This window comes from Oncorhynchus keta, chromosome 25, assembly GCF_023373465.1.
Source record: "Oncorhynchus keta strain PuntledgeMale-10-30-2019 chromosome 25, Oket_V2, whole genome shotgun sequence".
Taxonomy (NCBI): Eukaryota; Metazoa; Chordata; class Actinopteri; order Salmoniformes; family Salmonidae; genus Oncorhynchus; species Oncorhynchus keta.
The window spans coordinates 38,776,483-38,794,779 of NC_068445.1; the positions used below are offsets into that span (position 1 = coordinate 38,776,483).

General features: G+C 41.5%; 1 protein-coding gene across 3 annotated transcripts in view; it reads right to left on the minus strand.

The window, feature by feature from the left end:
- The window catches only part of ckap2l (cytoskeleton associated protein 2-like), a 90,697-nt gene that overhangs the window by 46,614 nt on the left and 25,786 nt on the right, over positions 1-18,297 (minus strand). Inside the window, exons 6-9 of one of the 3 annotated variants that reach the window (XM_052479288.1) lie at positions 13,823-13,978; positions 13,399-13,459; positions 5,569-5,722; positions 1-136 (exon numbers count right to left, since the gene is read on the minus strand). In XM_052479288.1, coding sequence (XP_052335248.1) covers positions 70-136; positions 5,569-5,722; positions 13,399-13,459; positions 13,823-13,978 — 438 coding nt within the window. In that variant the 3' untranslated portion in view covers positions 1-69. The remainder of the gene's footprint in view (positions 137-5,568; positions 5,723-13,398; positions 13,460-13,822; positions 13,979-18,297) is intronic. The other 2 variants (XM_052479286.1, XM_052479287.1) reach the window with 2 other exon arrangements.

Here is an 18,297-nt window from a genome sequence, read left to right on the forward strand (position 1 = left end):
CTGCAATCTCAACGCTGTGCATTACAGGGAAGACATCCTCCTCTCTCATGTGGTACACTTCCTGCAGGCTCATCCTGACATGACCCTCCAGCATGACAATGCCACCAGCCATACTGCTCGTTCTGTGAGTGATTTCCTGCAAGACAGGAATGTCAGTGTTCTGCCATGGCCAGCAAAGACCTCTGGGACCTGTTGGATAGGAGGGGGAGGGCTAGGGCCATTCCCCCCAGAAATGTCCAGAAACTTGCAGGTGACTTGGTGGAAGAGTGGGGTAACATCTCACAGCAAGAACTGGAAAATGTGGTGCAGTCCATGAGGAGGAGATGCACTGCAGTACTTAATGCAGCTGGTGGCCACACCAGATACTGACTGTTACTTTTGATTTTGACCCCCCCTGTGTTCAGGGACACATTATTCTATTTCTGTTTGTCACATGTCTGTGGAACTTGTTCAGTTTATGTCTGTTGTTGAATCTTGTTATGTTCATACAAATATTTACACATGTCAAGTTTCCTGAAAATAAAAGCAGTTGACAGTGAGAGGATGTTTCTTCTTTTGCTGAGTTTATATAGAAATATAGGCCTAAGTAAGTTACTGTTTGAAGACTTAACAGGACGCGTTCTTAGGCCTACAGCTCCATGGCGGTTATACAAGGCTGCTATACAAAGCCTACTAATGATAACAACATTACTTATTAATGATGATAATAATAAGAACGAGAACAAGAAAAAGGAGGGTATAGGAGCTAGAGCTGTGTACATGTGATAAACAGGTGCAGTTAGATTACAATCTTATTTTTCTGCCTGTTTGGAACAGTGTAAACACTAAATAAATTATAACAAATACCAGGCTGTTTTAGTGGGGAGAAAAAATGGTCAAGCTCAACCATGACTAAAAACAGCCAAATCTGTGAAAATATCTTTATCTGACATTTTGCCGTTGCAAAACACTCAAACAGGCAACAGAAGCAAGATTGGTACTGTATATCTACAAAAATAAGACAATCGAAAGTTGGGACACAATCCTACTCATTCAAGAATAATAGTGAAGACATCCAAACTATGAAATAACACATATGGAATCAGGTAATAACCAAAGAAGTGTTTGAAATATATATTTGAATAAGAATAAATATATATTATATATATATTTGAGATTCTTCAAAGTAGCCACCCTTTGCCATGACAGCTTTGCAAACTCTTGGCATTCTCTCAACCAGCGTCACCTGGAATGCTTTCCCAACAGTCTTGAAGGAGTTCCCACACATGCTGAACATTTGTTTGCTGCTTTTCCTTCCCTCTGTGGTTCAACTCATCCCAAATCATCTCAATTGGGTTGATGTTGGGTGATTTGTGGGGCCAGGTCATCTGATGAAGCACTCCATCATTCTTGGTCAAATAGCCCTTACACAGCCTGGGGGTGTGTTTTGGGTCATTGTCCTGCTGAAAAACAAATTATCGTCCCACTAAGGTGGGATGGCGTATCGCTGCAGAATGCTGTGGTAGCCATGCTGGTTAAGTGTGCCTTGAATTTTAAATAAATCCCTGGCAGTGTCACCAGCAAAGCGCCATCACACCACCTCCTCCATGCTTAATGGTGGGAACACACATGAGGAGAGATCATCCGTTCACCGACTCTGCGTCTCACAAAGACATGGCAGTTAGAACCAAAAATCTCAAATTTGCACTCATCAGACCAAAGGACAGATTTCCACCAGTCTAATGTCCATTGCTCGTGTTTCTTGGCCCAAGCAAGTCTCTTCTTCTTATTGGTGTCCTTTAATAGTGGTTTCTCTTTGCAGCAATTTGACCACAAAGACGTGATTCAGGCAGTGTCCTCTGAACAGTTGATGTTGAGATGTGTCTTTTACTTGAACTCTGAAGCATTTACTTGGGCTGCAATTTCTTCAGGCTGTTAACTCTAATTAACTTATCCTCTGCAGCAGAGGTAACTCTGGGTCTTCCTTTCCTGTGGCAGTCCTCATGAGAACCAGTTTCATTATAGCGCTTGATGGTTTTTGCAACAGCACTAAGTTTTAAACGTTTTTGAAATGTTCCAGATTAAAAGACATGGAGGTCAGTCAAAGTAATGATTGACTGTTGTTTCTCGTTGCCTATTTGAGCTGTTCTTGCTATAATTTGGACTTGGTCTTTTACCAAATAGGGCTATCTTCTGTATACCACCCCTACCCTGTCACAACACAACTGATTGGCTTGAATGCATTAAGAAGGAAAGAAATTCCACAAATTAACAAGGCACACCTGTTCATGTGCAAAGCTGTCAAAGGCAAAGTGTGGCTACTTTGAAGAATCTCAAATATATTTTGATTTGTTTAACACTTTTGGTTACTACATGATTCCACGTGTTATTTCATGGTTTTGATGTCTTATTATTCTACGATGTAAAAATATGTAAACAATTCAAACTCCTATAATGAGTAGATGTGTCCTAACTTTTGACTGGTATTGTATATGGGTAATTTGTAAAAGCCAGGCACATTTAACAGTTAGGTTATTTATTATAGACCTAATTAAGTTGGGGTTTGCCCACTCCACAATTTTCTTAGACATTAAGGCTAAGTCATATGTGCACAGGACTAGTAGTGGCGCGGCAGGGTAGCCTAGTGGTTTGAGCGTTGGACTAGTGACCGGAAGGTTGCAAGTTCAAATCCCTGAGCTGGCAAGGTACAAATCTGTCGTTCAGCCCCTGAACAGGCAGTTAACCCACTGTTCCTCAGCCGTCATTGAAAATAAGAATTTGTTCTTAACAGACTTGCCTAGTTAAATAAAGGTAAACTAAAAACATTTTTTTTTAAGTATTACAGGAGAATGTTGGTCATGCAATTATTACTCCAGAATGTCTGTTATTCCAGAGGACAATACGGACGGGATTATTTTTTTCCGAAACAGCACCCTGTATTTATAATCATTTTCTCCAAGACAATTGACAGTTATGCCAGAAGCCTGGATTTGATCTTTCTAGGCATGAAGAAATTTCAACAAGTCCAGACAATAACAGGGCTACACTGATAACTCGAGTTCCCAAGTTTCCAAACCATGCCAAAATCAGCTTTGTTATAGTGTCACCATTATATTTCAATTGTGGAAGTGTGATCATAATCATTAGGATATTTTTGTGCTCTGCAGTAAAAAGTTGTCCCATAGCCTTCAGATGTGAGCTAAACGTACACTTTGCGTGCGTTTTGAGGCTATGGATGAGAACGTGAATACATCATTTCCAAACATTTAGGTCAGTTGTATGCTGCTTCGCAATCTATTAACTGCAAGGGTCACAGAATAGGCTATGGGTAACAGTTCGTTCAATTTATCAAATCAGTTATAGTTTTCTTGCTCAAACCGTGAGTAACACCTGTCAAACTCAGACATTTCTGTCAAAACACAAGGATGTCGAGAGAACCTTTAGAGTTCACCCAAAAAATGCAGGTTATTTTGGCTGGAATTGTTACTCCTGCCTTGTACAAATTACTGACATGGCAGATTCGGACGGGACTAAAATGACAGATGTGGTGTTTGTGCACATAATTAAAATCCCCAGACCACCCCCAGAAAAACTAATCCAGTCCGAATAGGTATTTAAAAGCGAAGGCAGTTTCCTCCGCCACATTGTTCTCAATCCCAATAGGCTGGTTAATTCTGCTATTATGCACATAGTAACGGCACACTGAATATGATGTTTCTGAACCGTGGACAGCGACCAATACAAAGTGAGAGAAAGCGTATTATAAAATCATATTAGATTTTAGTGTTGCACCATTATTTTTACATAACCAAACACAATTTCAGTATCACGTTGTAAGAGTGATGACTGTGCCACCCCCGTGGCCTCCAATGGATTAGTCCAGAGACAGGCGCGACTCAGACAGGTGTCTTGTGCACAATGGGGGGAAAAAAATAAAAATAGCGACTGCTCGACTAAAGAAATCTTGGTCGACCAAGAGCCTATCGACCAAACAATCAAACCAGTTGACTAAATGGGATCAGCCCCCTTGGAGAAACCAGTTAGACCTATCACTCACATCGGTAATCATGAAGCGCTTTGAGAGGCTGGTTATGGCAAACAACTCCATCATGCCTTACCTACTCCGATATGTATACTTACCCCCACAGATCCATTGATGGCATAATCTGAATTTCACTCCACACTGCCCTCACACAACTAGATAAGAGGCCCACGGTGCATTCGGAAAGTATTCAGACCCCTTCCTTTTTCCGCATTTTGTTACTTTACAGCCTTATTCTATGAAATATACGTTCCTCAATCGACACACAACACCCCACAATGACAAAGCAAAAAAAGGTTGTCATTTTTTCATTATTTACTAAATAAAAAAAACTAATTAAATACCGTATAAAACACCTTATTTACATAAGTATTCAGAACCCTTTATATGAAACTCAAAACTGAGCTCAGGTTCATCCTGTGTCTATTGATCACCATTGAGATGTTTCCACAACTTGGAGTCCACCTGTAGTAAATTCAATTGATTGGACATGATTTGTAAAGGCACACACCTGTCTATGTAAGGTCCCACAGTTGACAGTGCATGTCAGAAAAAAACCAAGCCATGAGGTCGAAGGAATTGTCCGTAGAGCTCCGAGACAGGATTGTGTTGAGGCACAGATCTGGGGATGGGAACGAAAAAAAAGTATGTTCTGCAGCATTGAAGGTCCCCAAGAACACAGTGGCCTTGATCATTCTTAAATGGAAGAAGTTTGGAACCACCAAGACTAGAGCTGGCTTTCCGGCCAAACTGAGCAATTGGGGAAGAAGGGCCTTGGTCAAGTGAGGTGACCAAGAACCCGATGGTCACTCTGACAGAGCTCCAGAGTTCCTCTGTGGAGATGGGAGAACCTTCCAGAAGGACAACCATCTCTTCAGCAATCCACCAATCAGGCCTTTATGGTAGAGTGGCCAGACAAAAGCCACTCCTCAGTAAAAAGGCATGACAGCCCGCTTGGAGTTTGCCAAAAGGCAGCTAAAGGACTCTCTGACCATGATGAAACCAAGATTGAACTCTTTGGCCGGAATGCCAAGCGTCATGTCTGGAGGAAACCTGGCACATCCCTACGGTGAAGCATGGTGGTGGCGGCAGCATCATGCTGTGGGGCTCTTTTTAGACTATTTAGACTTGAGGGAAAGATGAACAGAGGAAAGTACAGAGAGATCCTTGATGAAAACCTGCTTCAGGACAAGTCTTTGAATGTCCTTGAGTGGCCCAGCCAGAGCCCGGACTTGAAAATGATTAAACATCTCTGGAGATTCCTGAAAATAGCTGTGAGAAGAAGGGGTCTGAATACCTTCTGAATGCACTGTAGGTCAATTTCTACTTTTTGTAAGGTTTTAACACAGGCAAGGACCTGCCAGACTAGAGATACAAGTCTCTGCTTAAGGTAAAATGACTGTATATATAAACAAGTAATGGGGCTGCCTTTTTGTTTTTCAAATATCAGGTTGTAGCTTTAAAATGGTTGATGATAACCCGGATCAGAGAAAGATCAAAACAGGAGGAAGAGGCCATAGGCAGTCAGGTCAGAGGTCATAGAGTACCCTGGAGTGGCGGTGATCTTGTACTTGACCACAGACGAGCCTCCTCGGTCACCACGGATCAGGGCTTTGACGGCTGTGGGTGTGGCCATGGGGTCTGGTGTAGAGTGAGGCTCCATAAAGTCATCCTGCTGCGCCGATGTTACGGAAGACTGACCTGGAAGTAGTAGCAATAAGAAGAAGAATGTTATAGTCACCTACTGAGATGTGTGCACACACAAGTCCCCTTTCAAATATATCCACCCACCTCTTCAGGATATCACAATGTCCTGGTGTCGTAAAATCATTCATGACACCACCACCGAAACTATATTCTATTTGATGGATTCTGACTTAACTGGAAATATGAAATATACTGGAGAGGAGAAAGACCAGTCGGGTTTCAGTTTTATTACATTTAAAAAATTTACCCAAGGCAAGTCAGTTAAGAACAAATTCTTATTTTCAACGACGGCCTAGGAACGGTGGGGCAGAACGACAGATTTGTACCTTGTCAGCTCGGGGATTCGATCTAGCAACCTTCCGGTTACTGGCCCAACACTCTAACCACTAGGCTACCTGCCACCCCAATCAGTACTCCAATTAGTTGTTGGGGGTTGTAATTTGAAATACTTGCTACACCAGAAGTGAATGGTTATCTGTAGGAGGAATGTATAAGGTGGAGTCAATTAAGGTTGGATATGAGCCAGGGCTTAGAAAGTTACTGGGTAAGGGAAAGGCAATAACATGGTTGCGGTCACTGATAAGGGTGGAGAGCTGTAGATTAGTGAGGAATGTGGGCTGAGCTCAGGTCACAGTAAGAGAAGGAACAGTTTATTACCCACATCACTTTACAGCTTTATTGCTAGACAGGAAGATGTTTAGAGGGAAGAAGACTTCATCTAAATTAGGCGTATATATTAGAGGTCGACCGATTATGATTTTTCAACGCAGATACAGATACCGATTAATTGGCCGATTTAAATTTTTATTTTATTTGTAATAATGACAATTACAACAATACTGAATGAACACTAATTTCAACTTAATATAATACATTATAAAAATGTATTTAGCCTCAAATAAATAATGAAACATGTCCATTTGGTTTAAATAATGCAAAATCAAAGTGTTGGAGAAGAAAGTAAAAGTGCAATATATGTGCCATGTCAGAAAGCTGACGTTTAAGTTCCTTGCTCAGAACATATGAAAACATATGAAAGCAGATGAAAGCAGATGGTTCCTTTTAACATCCGTCTTCAATATTCCCAGGTAAGAAGTTTTAGGTTGTAGTTATTATAGGAATTATAAGTCTATTTCTCTCTATACCATTTGTATTTCATATTCCTTTGACTATTGGATGTTCTTATAGGCACTTTAGTATTGCCAGTGTAACAGTATAGCTTCAGTACCTCTCCTCGCTCGAACCAGGAACACAACAACAGCCACCCTCGCAGCAGCGTTACATGCAGAGCAAGGGGAACAACCACTCCAAGTCTCAGAGTGAGTGACGTTTGAAACGCTATTAGCGCGCACACCGCTAACTAGCTAGCCATTTCACATCATATTGTTACACCAGCCTAATCTCGGGAGTTGATAGGCTTGAAGTCATAAAGAGCAGAGCTGCTGGCAAAACGCACGAAAGTGCTGTTTGAACGAATGCTTATGAGCCTGCTGGTGCCTACCATTGCTCAGTCAGACTGCTCTAGCAAATCATAGACTTAATTATAACATAACCCACAGAAATACGAGCCTTTGGTCATTAATATGGTCGAATCCGGAAACTATCATCTCAAAAACAAAACGTTTATTATTTCAGTGAAATACGGAACCGTTCTGTATTTTATCTAACGGGTGGCATCCATAAGTCTAAATATTCCTGCTACATTGCACAACCTTCAATGTTATGTCATAATTATGTAACATTCTGGCAAATTAGTTTGCAATGAGCCAGGCTGCCCAAACTGTTGCATATACCCTGACTCTGCGTACAATGAACGCAAGAGAAGTGACACAATTTCACCTGGTTAATATAGCCTGCTAACCTGGATTTCTTTTAGCTAAATATGCAGGTTTATACTTCTGTGTATTGATTTTAAGAAAGGCATTAGTGTTTATGGTTAGGTACACGTTGGAGCAACGACAGTCCTTTTTCACGAATGAGCACCGCATCGATTATATGCAACGCAGGACACGCTAGATAAACTAGTAATATCATCAACCATGTGTAGTTATAACTAGTGATTATGATTAAGTTTAATGCTAGCTTGCAACTTACCTTGGTTTCCTACTGCATTCGCATAACAGGCAGTCTCCTCGTGGAGTGCAATGTAATCAGGTGGTTAGAGCGTTGGACTAGTTAACCGTAAGGTTGCAAGATTGGAACCCCTGAGCTGACAAGGTAAAAATCAGTCGTTCTGCCCCTGAACAAGATAGTTAACCCACCGTTCCTAGGCCGTCATTGAAAATAAGAATGTGTTCTTAACTGACTTGACACGTTAAAAAAAACAACATCTATTTAAATCGGCGTCCAAAATGACCAATTTCCGATTGTTATGAAAACTTGAAATCGGCCCCAATTAAAATCGGCCATTCCGATTTAATCGGTCAACCTCTAGTATATATACACACACTTGTGCTGGTGGGAACATGCCTTGCTCTGACCAGCTGTCTGACCCGTTGGGTGAATAAACTTGGTTTGGGCTTTAATAATCATCTGTGAGTTTTTACACGGTTCATTTAGAACCTAACATACTATACGCTTGGAAAGTGGAGATATCATAGAACGTCAGAATGTATAAATCGCTGGACACACCTTGCATTTTGGCAAGACACTGTCGCACTTGCTAGCAAAGACATTTGTTGTGGCTAAATCACAGGAAATTGTGAAAGTATTTATTTCACCTGCGTTCTGGTAGAATGCATTCAGTTGTGCAACTGACAACTGTTTGTAACCCCTTTCCCTTTCTCGTCAGAACCTGTCCCAACTGACACAGGTTAAGACATTTAAGATGGAACATTGGTACACTGTGGGAGGTATGAAGGGCTGCACACTGTTTTTATGCTCCAAATTCACTGCTTTATTGACAACGTTTAGATTCTAAACGTATATAAATCTTTATGACCATATGTACCTCTATCATTGATAAACGACCCTGGGCCAATTGTGCGCCACCCTATGGGACTCCCAATCGGGGCCGGTTGTGAAACAGCCTGGAATCGATTCAGGGTGTCTGTAGTGACACCTCTTACACTGAGATGCAATGCCTTAGACTGCTGTGCCACTTGGGAGCCCAAAACTATGTGCAAAATGTGAATTGGTTTCCATACCCACCAATGGTTGTGACAAGAGGGAACACAGCTTCAACTGGAAGTGACTTTTTCATAGCAGGTTAGGATAATTAATGTGGCAGGTTAGGTGACTAAGGTTAATAATAGGAAAAGGATAAGGATTAAAACATTCTCGTAACCTGCTACGAAATGTCACTTCTGGTCGTAGCTGTAATCACTCGAGTCACAACCGTTGGTTGGGGCAGGTACCCTAGCGGTTAGGAACGTTGGGCCACTAATTGGGACAGAGAGGAGTCTTCAGAACAGGCAAGCTACCTTATCCAGTTGTTGCCCTAGTGCAAACATCCTAGCCGGATAGGTTTACACTAGTTACAACAGCCATAAAATTGTAAATTGGTTATATCGGGGGAAGAAAATCTGGAAAACAAAAATGTCATTTTTGTTCATCATTTATGGTTAGCAGTGTGGTTAAGGTTAGGTTTAACATCAGATTTTAAGAAGATACATTTTTAGAAATTGGCAGAGTTAATGACTTTGTGGCTGTGGTAACCAGTGATGACCAGACAACCTAGTAGCAAGCTAGCGAGCGAGATGGAGTTTTTATTATTTTTTTTGTGCATTTCACAAGTGGCTAGTTTGCATCATCTACTTTCACAAAAATGTTTCCTTCAAACTTTGGTTTAGAATCGCGACAATTTCAAGTTATCATAACAATCGGTAATAGGCCTTTTTGGACAGCGATTACATTGCAATCCACGAGGAAACTGCGTGGCAGGCCGACCACCTGTTACGCGAGTGCAGGGTAAAAAGGACCTTGTGGCGACAAGGAGCCAAGGTAAGTTGCTAGCTAGCATTAAACTTATCTTGTAAAAAACAATCAATATTAACATTATCACTAGTAAACTACACATGGTTAATGATATTACTAGGTTAACTAGCTAGTCCTGCATTGCATATAATCAATGCGGTGCCTGTTAATTTTATCATCGAATCACAGCCTACTTCAACTTCGCCAAAGTGGTAAAAAATGTACCTGACAAACATCAACGCCTATCATAACATCAATACACAGAAGTATATATATTTTTTAAACCTGCATATTTAGTTAAAATAAATTCATGTTAGCAGGAAATATTAACTAGAGAAATCGGGTCACTTCTCTTGCGTTCAGTGCAAGCAGAGTCAGGGAATATGCAACAGTTTGGGTCGCCTGGCTCGTTGCAAACTGTGTGACCGAATTTCATTTCCCAGAATTGTACATAATTAGGACATAACATCAAAGGTTGTGCAATGTAACAGCAATATTTAGACTTAGGGTTGCCACCCGTTCGATAAAATGAAGAATAAACGTTTTGTTTTCGAAATGATAGTTTCCAGATTTTACCATATTAATGACCAAAGGCTCGTATTTCTGTGTTTATTATATTATAATTAAGTCTAGATTTGATATTTGATAGAGCAGTCGGACTGAGAGGTGGTAGACAGCAGCATGCTCATAAGCATTCATTCAAACAACACTTTACTGCGTTTGCAAGCAGCTCTTAGCAATGCTTGAGGCACAGCGCTGTTTATGACTTCAAGCCTATCAACTCCCGAGATTAGGCTGGCAATACTATAGTGCCTATAAGAACATCCAATATGAAATACAAATTGTAGAGAGAAATAGTCGACGCGTCATAATTCCTATAATAACTACAAACTAAAACTACTTAACTGGGAATATTGAAGAATTGGGAATATTGAACCACCAGCTTTCATATGTTATGAGCAAGAAACTTAAACGTTAGCTTTTTTTACATGGCATATATTGCACTTTTACTTTCTTCTCCAACTGTTTTTGCATTATTTAAACCAAATTGAGCATGTTTCATTTATTTATGTATTACATTAAGTTAAAATAAGTGTGTATTGGTGTAATTGTAATTATTACAAATAAATATATATATATATATACACAGTGGGGCAAAAAAGTATTTAGTCAGCCACCAATTGTGCAAGTTCTCCCACTTAAAAAGATGAGAGGCCTGTAATTTTCATCATAGGTACACTTCAACTATGACAGACAAAATTATATCCCCCCAGAAAATCCCATTGTAGGATTTTTAATTAATTTATTTGCAAATGATGGTGGAAAATAAGTATTTGGTCAATAACAAAAGTTTCTCAATACTGTTATATACCCTTTGTTGGCAATGACAGAGGTCAAACGTTTTCTGTAAGTCTTCACAAGGTTTTCACACACTGTTGCTGGTATTTTGGCGCAGATCTCCTCTAGAGCAGTGATGTTTTGGGGCTGTTGCTGGGCAACACGGACTTTCAACTCCCTCCAAAGATTTCTATGGGGTTGAGATCTGGAGACTGGCTAGGCCACTCCAGGACCTTGAAATGCTTCTTTTGAAGCCACTACTTCGTTGCCCGGGCGGTGTGTTTGGGATCATTGTCATGCTGAAAGACCCAGCCACGTTTCATCTTCAATGCCCTTGCTGATGGAAGGAGGTTTTCACTCAAAATCTCACGATACATGGCCTCATTCATTCTTTCCTTTACACGGATCAGTCGTCCTGGTCCCTTTGCAGAAAAACAGCCCCAAAGCATGATGTTTCCACCCCCATGCTTCACAGTAGGTATGGTGTTCTTTGGATGCAACTCAGCATTCTTTGTCCTCCAAACACGACGAGTTGAGTTTTTACCAAAAGGTTATATTTTGGTTTCATCTGACCATATGACATTCTCCCATTCTTCTTCTGGATCATCCAATTGCTCTCTGGCAAACTTCAGACGGGCCTGGACATGTACTGGCTTAAGCAGGGGGACATGTCTGGCACTGCAGGATTTGAGTCCCTGGCGGCATAGTGTGTTACTGATGGTAGGCTTTGTTACTTTGGTCCCAGCTCTCTGCAGGTCATTCACTAGGCCCCCCCGTGTGGTTCTGGGATTTTTGCTCACCGTTCTTGTGATCATTTTGACCTCACGGGGTGAGATCTTGCGTGGAGCCCAAGATCGAGGTAGATTATCAGTGGTCTTGTAGGTCTTCCATTTCCTAATAATTGCTCCCACAGTTGATTTCTTCAAACCAAGCTGCTTACCTATTGCAGATTCAGTCTTCCCAGTCTGGTGCAGGTCTACAATTTTGTTTCTGGTGTCCTTTGACAGCTCTTTGGTCTTGGCCATAGTGGAGTTTGTAGTGTGACTGTTTGTGGTTGTGGACAGGTGTCTTTTATACTGATAACAAGTTCAAACAGGTGCCATTAATACAGGTAACGAGTGGAGGACAGAGGAGCCTCTTAAAGAAGACGTTACAGGTCTGTGAGAGCCAGAAATCTTGCTTGTTTGTTGGTGACCAAATACTTATTTTCCACCATAATTTGCAAATAAATTCATTAAAAATCCTACAATGTGATTTTCTGGATTTTCTCTCTCTCATTTTGTCTGTCATAGTTGAAGTGTACCTATGATGAAAATTACAGGCCTCATCTTTTTAAGTGGGAGAACTTGCACAATTGGTGGCTGACTAAATACCCCCACCAATGTATATATAAAAAAAATATACAAATTGGCCGATTAATCGGTATCGGCGTTGAAAAATCAGTCGGTCGACCTCTACTCCTGACACGAATAATAACAACAACATCCATACTTAACCCCTCTCAATGATATTATTCACTAGTAACATGAGTCAGAAACCTGCTCTCTTGTGAAATCAAACATCTCGGTGCTTTCAGCAGATGTTCAGTAATTATGAACCACAGCTATTCACTGCATGTCTGGACACTTTCTCCCCCATTATTACTTAACAGTCCAAATCCATGACGAAAACATGATTGACATACGATAAGAATACAGGAACTGACTCAACACATGGAACAGCAAGGCAATAGCTATAATACATTCTTTTAGGATTTGAGCCTCGGTTGGATTCCTTCCACAAATCTTGACAGTGGAAAGAATATTTACTTCATATTTTCTATAACAGCAAATACAGCAGCAACCTGATTTGAAAATGTTCAAGATGTGTGACCCTGGTACGGCCAACAGTGGTCCTTCTGTAGCTCAGTTGGTAGAGCATGGCGCTTGTAACGCCAGGATAGTGGGTTCGATCCCGGGACCACCCATACGTAGAATGTATGCACACATGAATGTAAGTCGCTTTGGATAAAAGCGTCTGCTAAATGGCATATATTATTATTATTATATATTAACAGAAAGAGAAAGTCATGGACACAGCAGTGCGTCTTCCTAGATCTACGTGCTGGTTTTGGCAGGAACAAAGTATCCTAAACAAGTGTAAAAACTGCCACATTAGTGAGACAGACCTTGTAGGGGCATGAAGTTTAGATGGGGAATCAAATGCAGACTGGTTCAAATTTCTGTCTCAATTTGTCTTTCCTCGCTTCCTTTTCAACCATATTGGAGGAGAAGGTCCAAGGTCCCTCCCCTCTGACCTTCTTCTCCAATACCTTTTGAGAAAGTGGCAAGGAGATAGGATGTGAGGAATAGAGATGAATCGAGACAGAGACTAAGTGTCTCTTAGGGATATTGCTGCCTTTCTAGTTTCCTCATTACCTTGTGTCTCTTCCTTCTTCTTCAGCATCTCAAACACAACAGTCCGTAGCTCGTCTACTGGCTGAAAGAGAGGAAATAGATACCAAACCATCATGTTTACTAGTTTAAATTAAATAGATACTAAAGTAGGCAGCTCTAAATTTAGTTTAGAGAATTCTTCAGAGGTCTAATCAAACACACACACACACACAGAGCCAGAGAGAGAGAGGATTGATGTTGCTAGACTAAGATTCCCCATGGTGGGGAAGGAGAGAGAATGATAAAAGAAAAACAGAGCAGAGAGGGATGAGAGAGTAGTTTTCACCTGTAGGAAGACTAGGCCTGCCTCCTCTAACAGGGGCAGCAGATAGAGGCATGGGGTATAGAGATGGAGAGGTAGAGGTATAGAGAGAGCGAGGGGTGAGGTAAAGGGAGTATGCTATACCTCTAACACCACTCGTACAGCCTCTTCAAACAGCGGCAGCACCTCCAGGTTGCCCTGGCGCTCCATCAGACGGGCCTGGCAGATCCAGTACTTGGAGAACTTCTCGGCCATGGGCACAGTGGACAGCATCTCCTGCACCTGGGAGGACTGGCAGCCCTGTAAGGGGTGGGGGAAACAGTCAGAAACACAGAAAGTCAGACACAGGAGCAGTCAGTCAGACACAGGAGCAGTCAGTCAGACACAGAAGCAGTCAGAAACATAGATGGCATCGATAGAGGGCAGCCGTGCTTCTAGCCCCTTGGCCACTCTACTTGCCTAATAATGTAGGAAATAATACAAAGTAAATACCGCAAATGTTGTGTTATTACATACAGCCCGGGAAGAACTTTTGGATATCAGAGCGGCGGTAACTCATCATATATCTTTATGTACATATTCTTTATCCCCTTACACTTGTGTGTATAAGACAGTAGTTTTGGAATTGTTAGTTAGATTACTTGTTGGTTATTACTGCATTGTCGGAACTAGAAGCACAAGCATTTCGCTACACTCGCATTAACATCTGCTAACCATGTGTATGTGACAAATACAATTTGATTTGAGGAGTACAACTTTCCCAAATCTTATCCTTTGTTCGTAACCCCCCCAGGCAATTGAACTGATTCCAAAGGCTGATCCAAAACATTACCAGTGGAGAAGACGTACTCTAAGTAAACTTCTAGTCCCACTCAGGGGGCGCGCATACCACCCACAACTTCAGAGTATATTACGATATGTCTGGATAATAATGTTGACGAGCTCAGGGTGAGGATTTCCTTCCAGAGAGACATCAGGGATTGTATCATACCGTGGATAGATGGGAGCAGTCGCGCGAGCCACCGCAAGGTGACTGGGAATATGGCCGAATACAAACAGTGGAGTTATTCCCACTGTGATAAAACAGGCTAAACATCAGTATAAACAAAGCAGAGTCAGACAGAAAAAGTCAGACATTTAAGTCTGTTTACCCAAATCTTTAAGGCTGTTAACAAATTACACAAATATTAGGTGAGCTATTATCAGTAGCCTACAGCTAATGATGGCCAAATGTGCTATTCAGTAAAGGGGGGCCGTCAAGCAGACCACGCTGGAAAGATGAGGGGTCAACCAACTCTTCTGTTTGGTCTCGAGGTTTACGGTGTGTGTTGGAACAGATCAAACAACAAAAAGTAGTGAGGTTACGTCCAAATTATCTTGGCTTCCTCCCAAAGTATGCAAGTGTTCCCTTCCCTTTCACTGACTTGAAAGGAAATGAATGGCATCACAAATGTGGAAATAACCGCACACTTCAGGCGAAAGGAGATATCGTGACGCACACCTCCTTTCCAGGACAACCACAGGTCATGTTACTAGACTGGAAAACAGAGAGCAGAGACAACCATAGTCAGTTTACAATACCATGGGAACTTTTTTGAATGGTCTTCAAGCCAAAAAAAAAAAGCACAAAATGGCTAGTCACTTTCCCATCGCATTACTGTAAACAACTTAACGGCTTCAGAGTTGCTACGGGAAACTATTTGTTATTGCTTCCATGTGAACTTGAGGAAGTTCTATTCATGCCAGGGCTGGGAATTTCCAGGTACCTAACAATTCTATACTTATCCCAATTATATTACGATTTGATGTTCCAAACATATTGCTCACCATATGTCTGCTGCAAAGGCACAAGAGAGCCATGAGAAAACGACTTTTGATAAGTCATGGAAAGAAGTGCTGAAAAGAAAATGGGCTCAACTATTTAAAAAGATAATGGAGAACAAGCTATGAAGGAAACATTTTGATGCAGGTACAGCCAACTAGCGCAAAAAACATATTGAAATATAATCAAATTGATCATTTATGGATCATGGTCCCCCGCACTAATCTTGCTACGAGAAATTAAAATCGCACACCTCACACACACACAATTCCTCCATGGCAAAAAAAACAAGGAGAAGTCCATCAGGTGACGTTAGTAGCCCTAGGTTATGTAAACTCGGCAAAATAATAAACAGCCCTTTTTCAGGACCCTGTCTTTCAAAGATAATTAGTATAAATCCAAATAGCTTCACAGATCTTCATTGTTTATTTGATTTTTTATTTAACTAGGCAAGTCAGTTAAGAACAAATTCTTATTTTCAATGACGGCCTATGAACAGTGGGTTAACAGCCTGTTCAGAGGCAGAATGACAGATTTGTACCTTGTCAGCTCGGGGATTTGAACTTGCAACCTTCCGGTTACTAGTCCAATGCTCTAACCACTAGGCTACCCTGCCTACTTGTTAAGGGTTTAAACACTGTTTCTCACATTTGTTCAATGAACCATAAACATTTAATGAACATGCACCTGTGGAACACTTGTTAAGGCACTAATAGCTTACAGACGGTAGTCAATTAAGGTCACAGTTATGAACATTTAGGACACTAAAGAGGCCTTTCTACTGACTCTGAAAAACACCTAAAGAAAGATGCCCAGGGTCCCTACTCATCTGCGTGAACGTGCCTTAGGCATGCTGCGAGGAGGCATGAGGACCGCAGATGTGGCCAGGGCAATAAATTGAACTTCTACTTTTAAAAATCCACCTCTCTAAAAACAAGTCTCTCACCGTTGCCGCCTGCTATAGACCACCCTCTGCCCCCAGCTGTGCTCTGGACACCATATGTGAACAGATTAGAGGTCGACCGATTAATCGGAATGGCCGATTAATTAGGGCCGATTTCAAGTCTTCATAATAATTGGAAATCTGTATTTTTGGGCGCCGATATCCGATTTAAGATTTTTTTTAATACCTTTTATTTAACTAGGCAAGTCAGTTAAGAACAGATTCTTATTTTCAATGACTGCCTAGGAACTGTGGGTTCACTGCCTTGTTCAGGGGCAGAACGACAGATTTTCACCGTGTCAGCTCAGGGGTTCCAATCTTGCAACCGCAGTTATTGTTGGAGCGAACCATTGAGAGGCTGAAGTAGCAAGCACATGCACATTAAGAGAAGATGATATCCAGGCCATATGACACCCAGACCATACTCTATTTATGTAGGAATACATTAACCAAGACCATACGTGCATTCATGACAGCTGAACATGCTGTGGTCAGCAGGGTGCAGGAATAAAGATGTAGGCAGGATGACTGATGACTAACATGTAAAACATAGGCATGCAGTATATACATTATTTTTAGAACATGGAAAGAGTTCTGCCATCGTTGTTACCAAAACCGGATACTAAGGGGGAGTGACTTTGTGTACATATGTGATGTACACCAATACTATGTATGTATAAAAGCAGAGCCAGTGCTAAGAAGCAGCGGCTTTCCCGCGGACCAGCACAGCTTTAATAACTTGCATTAAAGTCTACATTGAATTCAACAGTTTCTTCTGAGAGTATTATATTTCTATAGACAGTATTATATTTCTGTAACGATTATCTACGACATATTTGGCGAGCTTGCCAGGAGATCAAAGGGGCCTGGGACGTTCCAGGCTGGTGACAGTGTCGTTGGACAAAATTACAAACGGGTGGCCACCCAGCTATTTGAAAAGGTAAGCTTGGTCTTACATAGTTGATTGTTTGTATAAATTGGTTCAGAGATACTGTCCCAGCAAGAGGGGCGTCAAGTAGGTCTCTATTTAAATTTCCTAAAAACCCAGTAAATGCTAAGAGCTTGTTGAATTCAATGAACTGCATGCATGTGTGATTTTGGGGGTTGTTAAAAGTGAATTTATGTATGCATGTGTAGTGACTAATTGGGGGGGCGGTGATCCTTGCCGGTGCCGGGTGTTTAGCGGAGGGGGGGGCTTGCACCTGTTCTGGTCGGATGACTGGTGCGGCTGTTCGCTCTCTCTGGCTGAACTGCCTGGCCTGGTGAGGGGCTGCTGCTGTCTACCCATATGGTCAAAATAGATCAATAAGTAGGTAGAAAAGTCCACGAATACCGCCCTTAAGGTGAAAAAGGGGTCTGCTTAGGTGGCATTCATGGTTACCGCCCCAATAGATTAGAAAGGGGGTCTGCTCGGATGAATAGAGTGCAGAAAAACGTTGACCCGATTTGGCAAGGTTAAACTGCAAAACAAATCCTGCGAATAGAACGCTCCGTCTGTCTGAACGGAGGTCTCTAAATGAGCAGGTCACGCCATAATACAGCTCTGAGAAAAAATATATATAAAATAAATAAAAACAACAGAGGTCTGCGTTGGATGGGTGAAAAGGGTATGAAGACACGCTGATCCGATTTGACAGTAGTAGTGTCATACCCTGAGAAAACCTATAGGATATAAACCGGTTTAAGAGGCCATAGGTCGTTTTAGGTAAAACGGAGTGTGTGAATGAACAAATGTGAATTAAACGTCTGAATGGAAGTAAGAACGTGTGTGTGTGCGTGTGTGTGTGTGTGTGTGCCAACTGATCAGGGAAAGGAATGCGCAAGCCCCTCTGTGACAGTTGACTGAGTGTAATT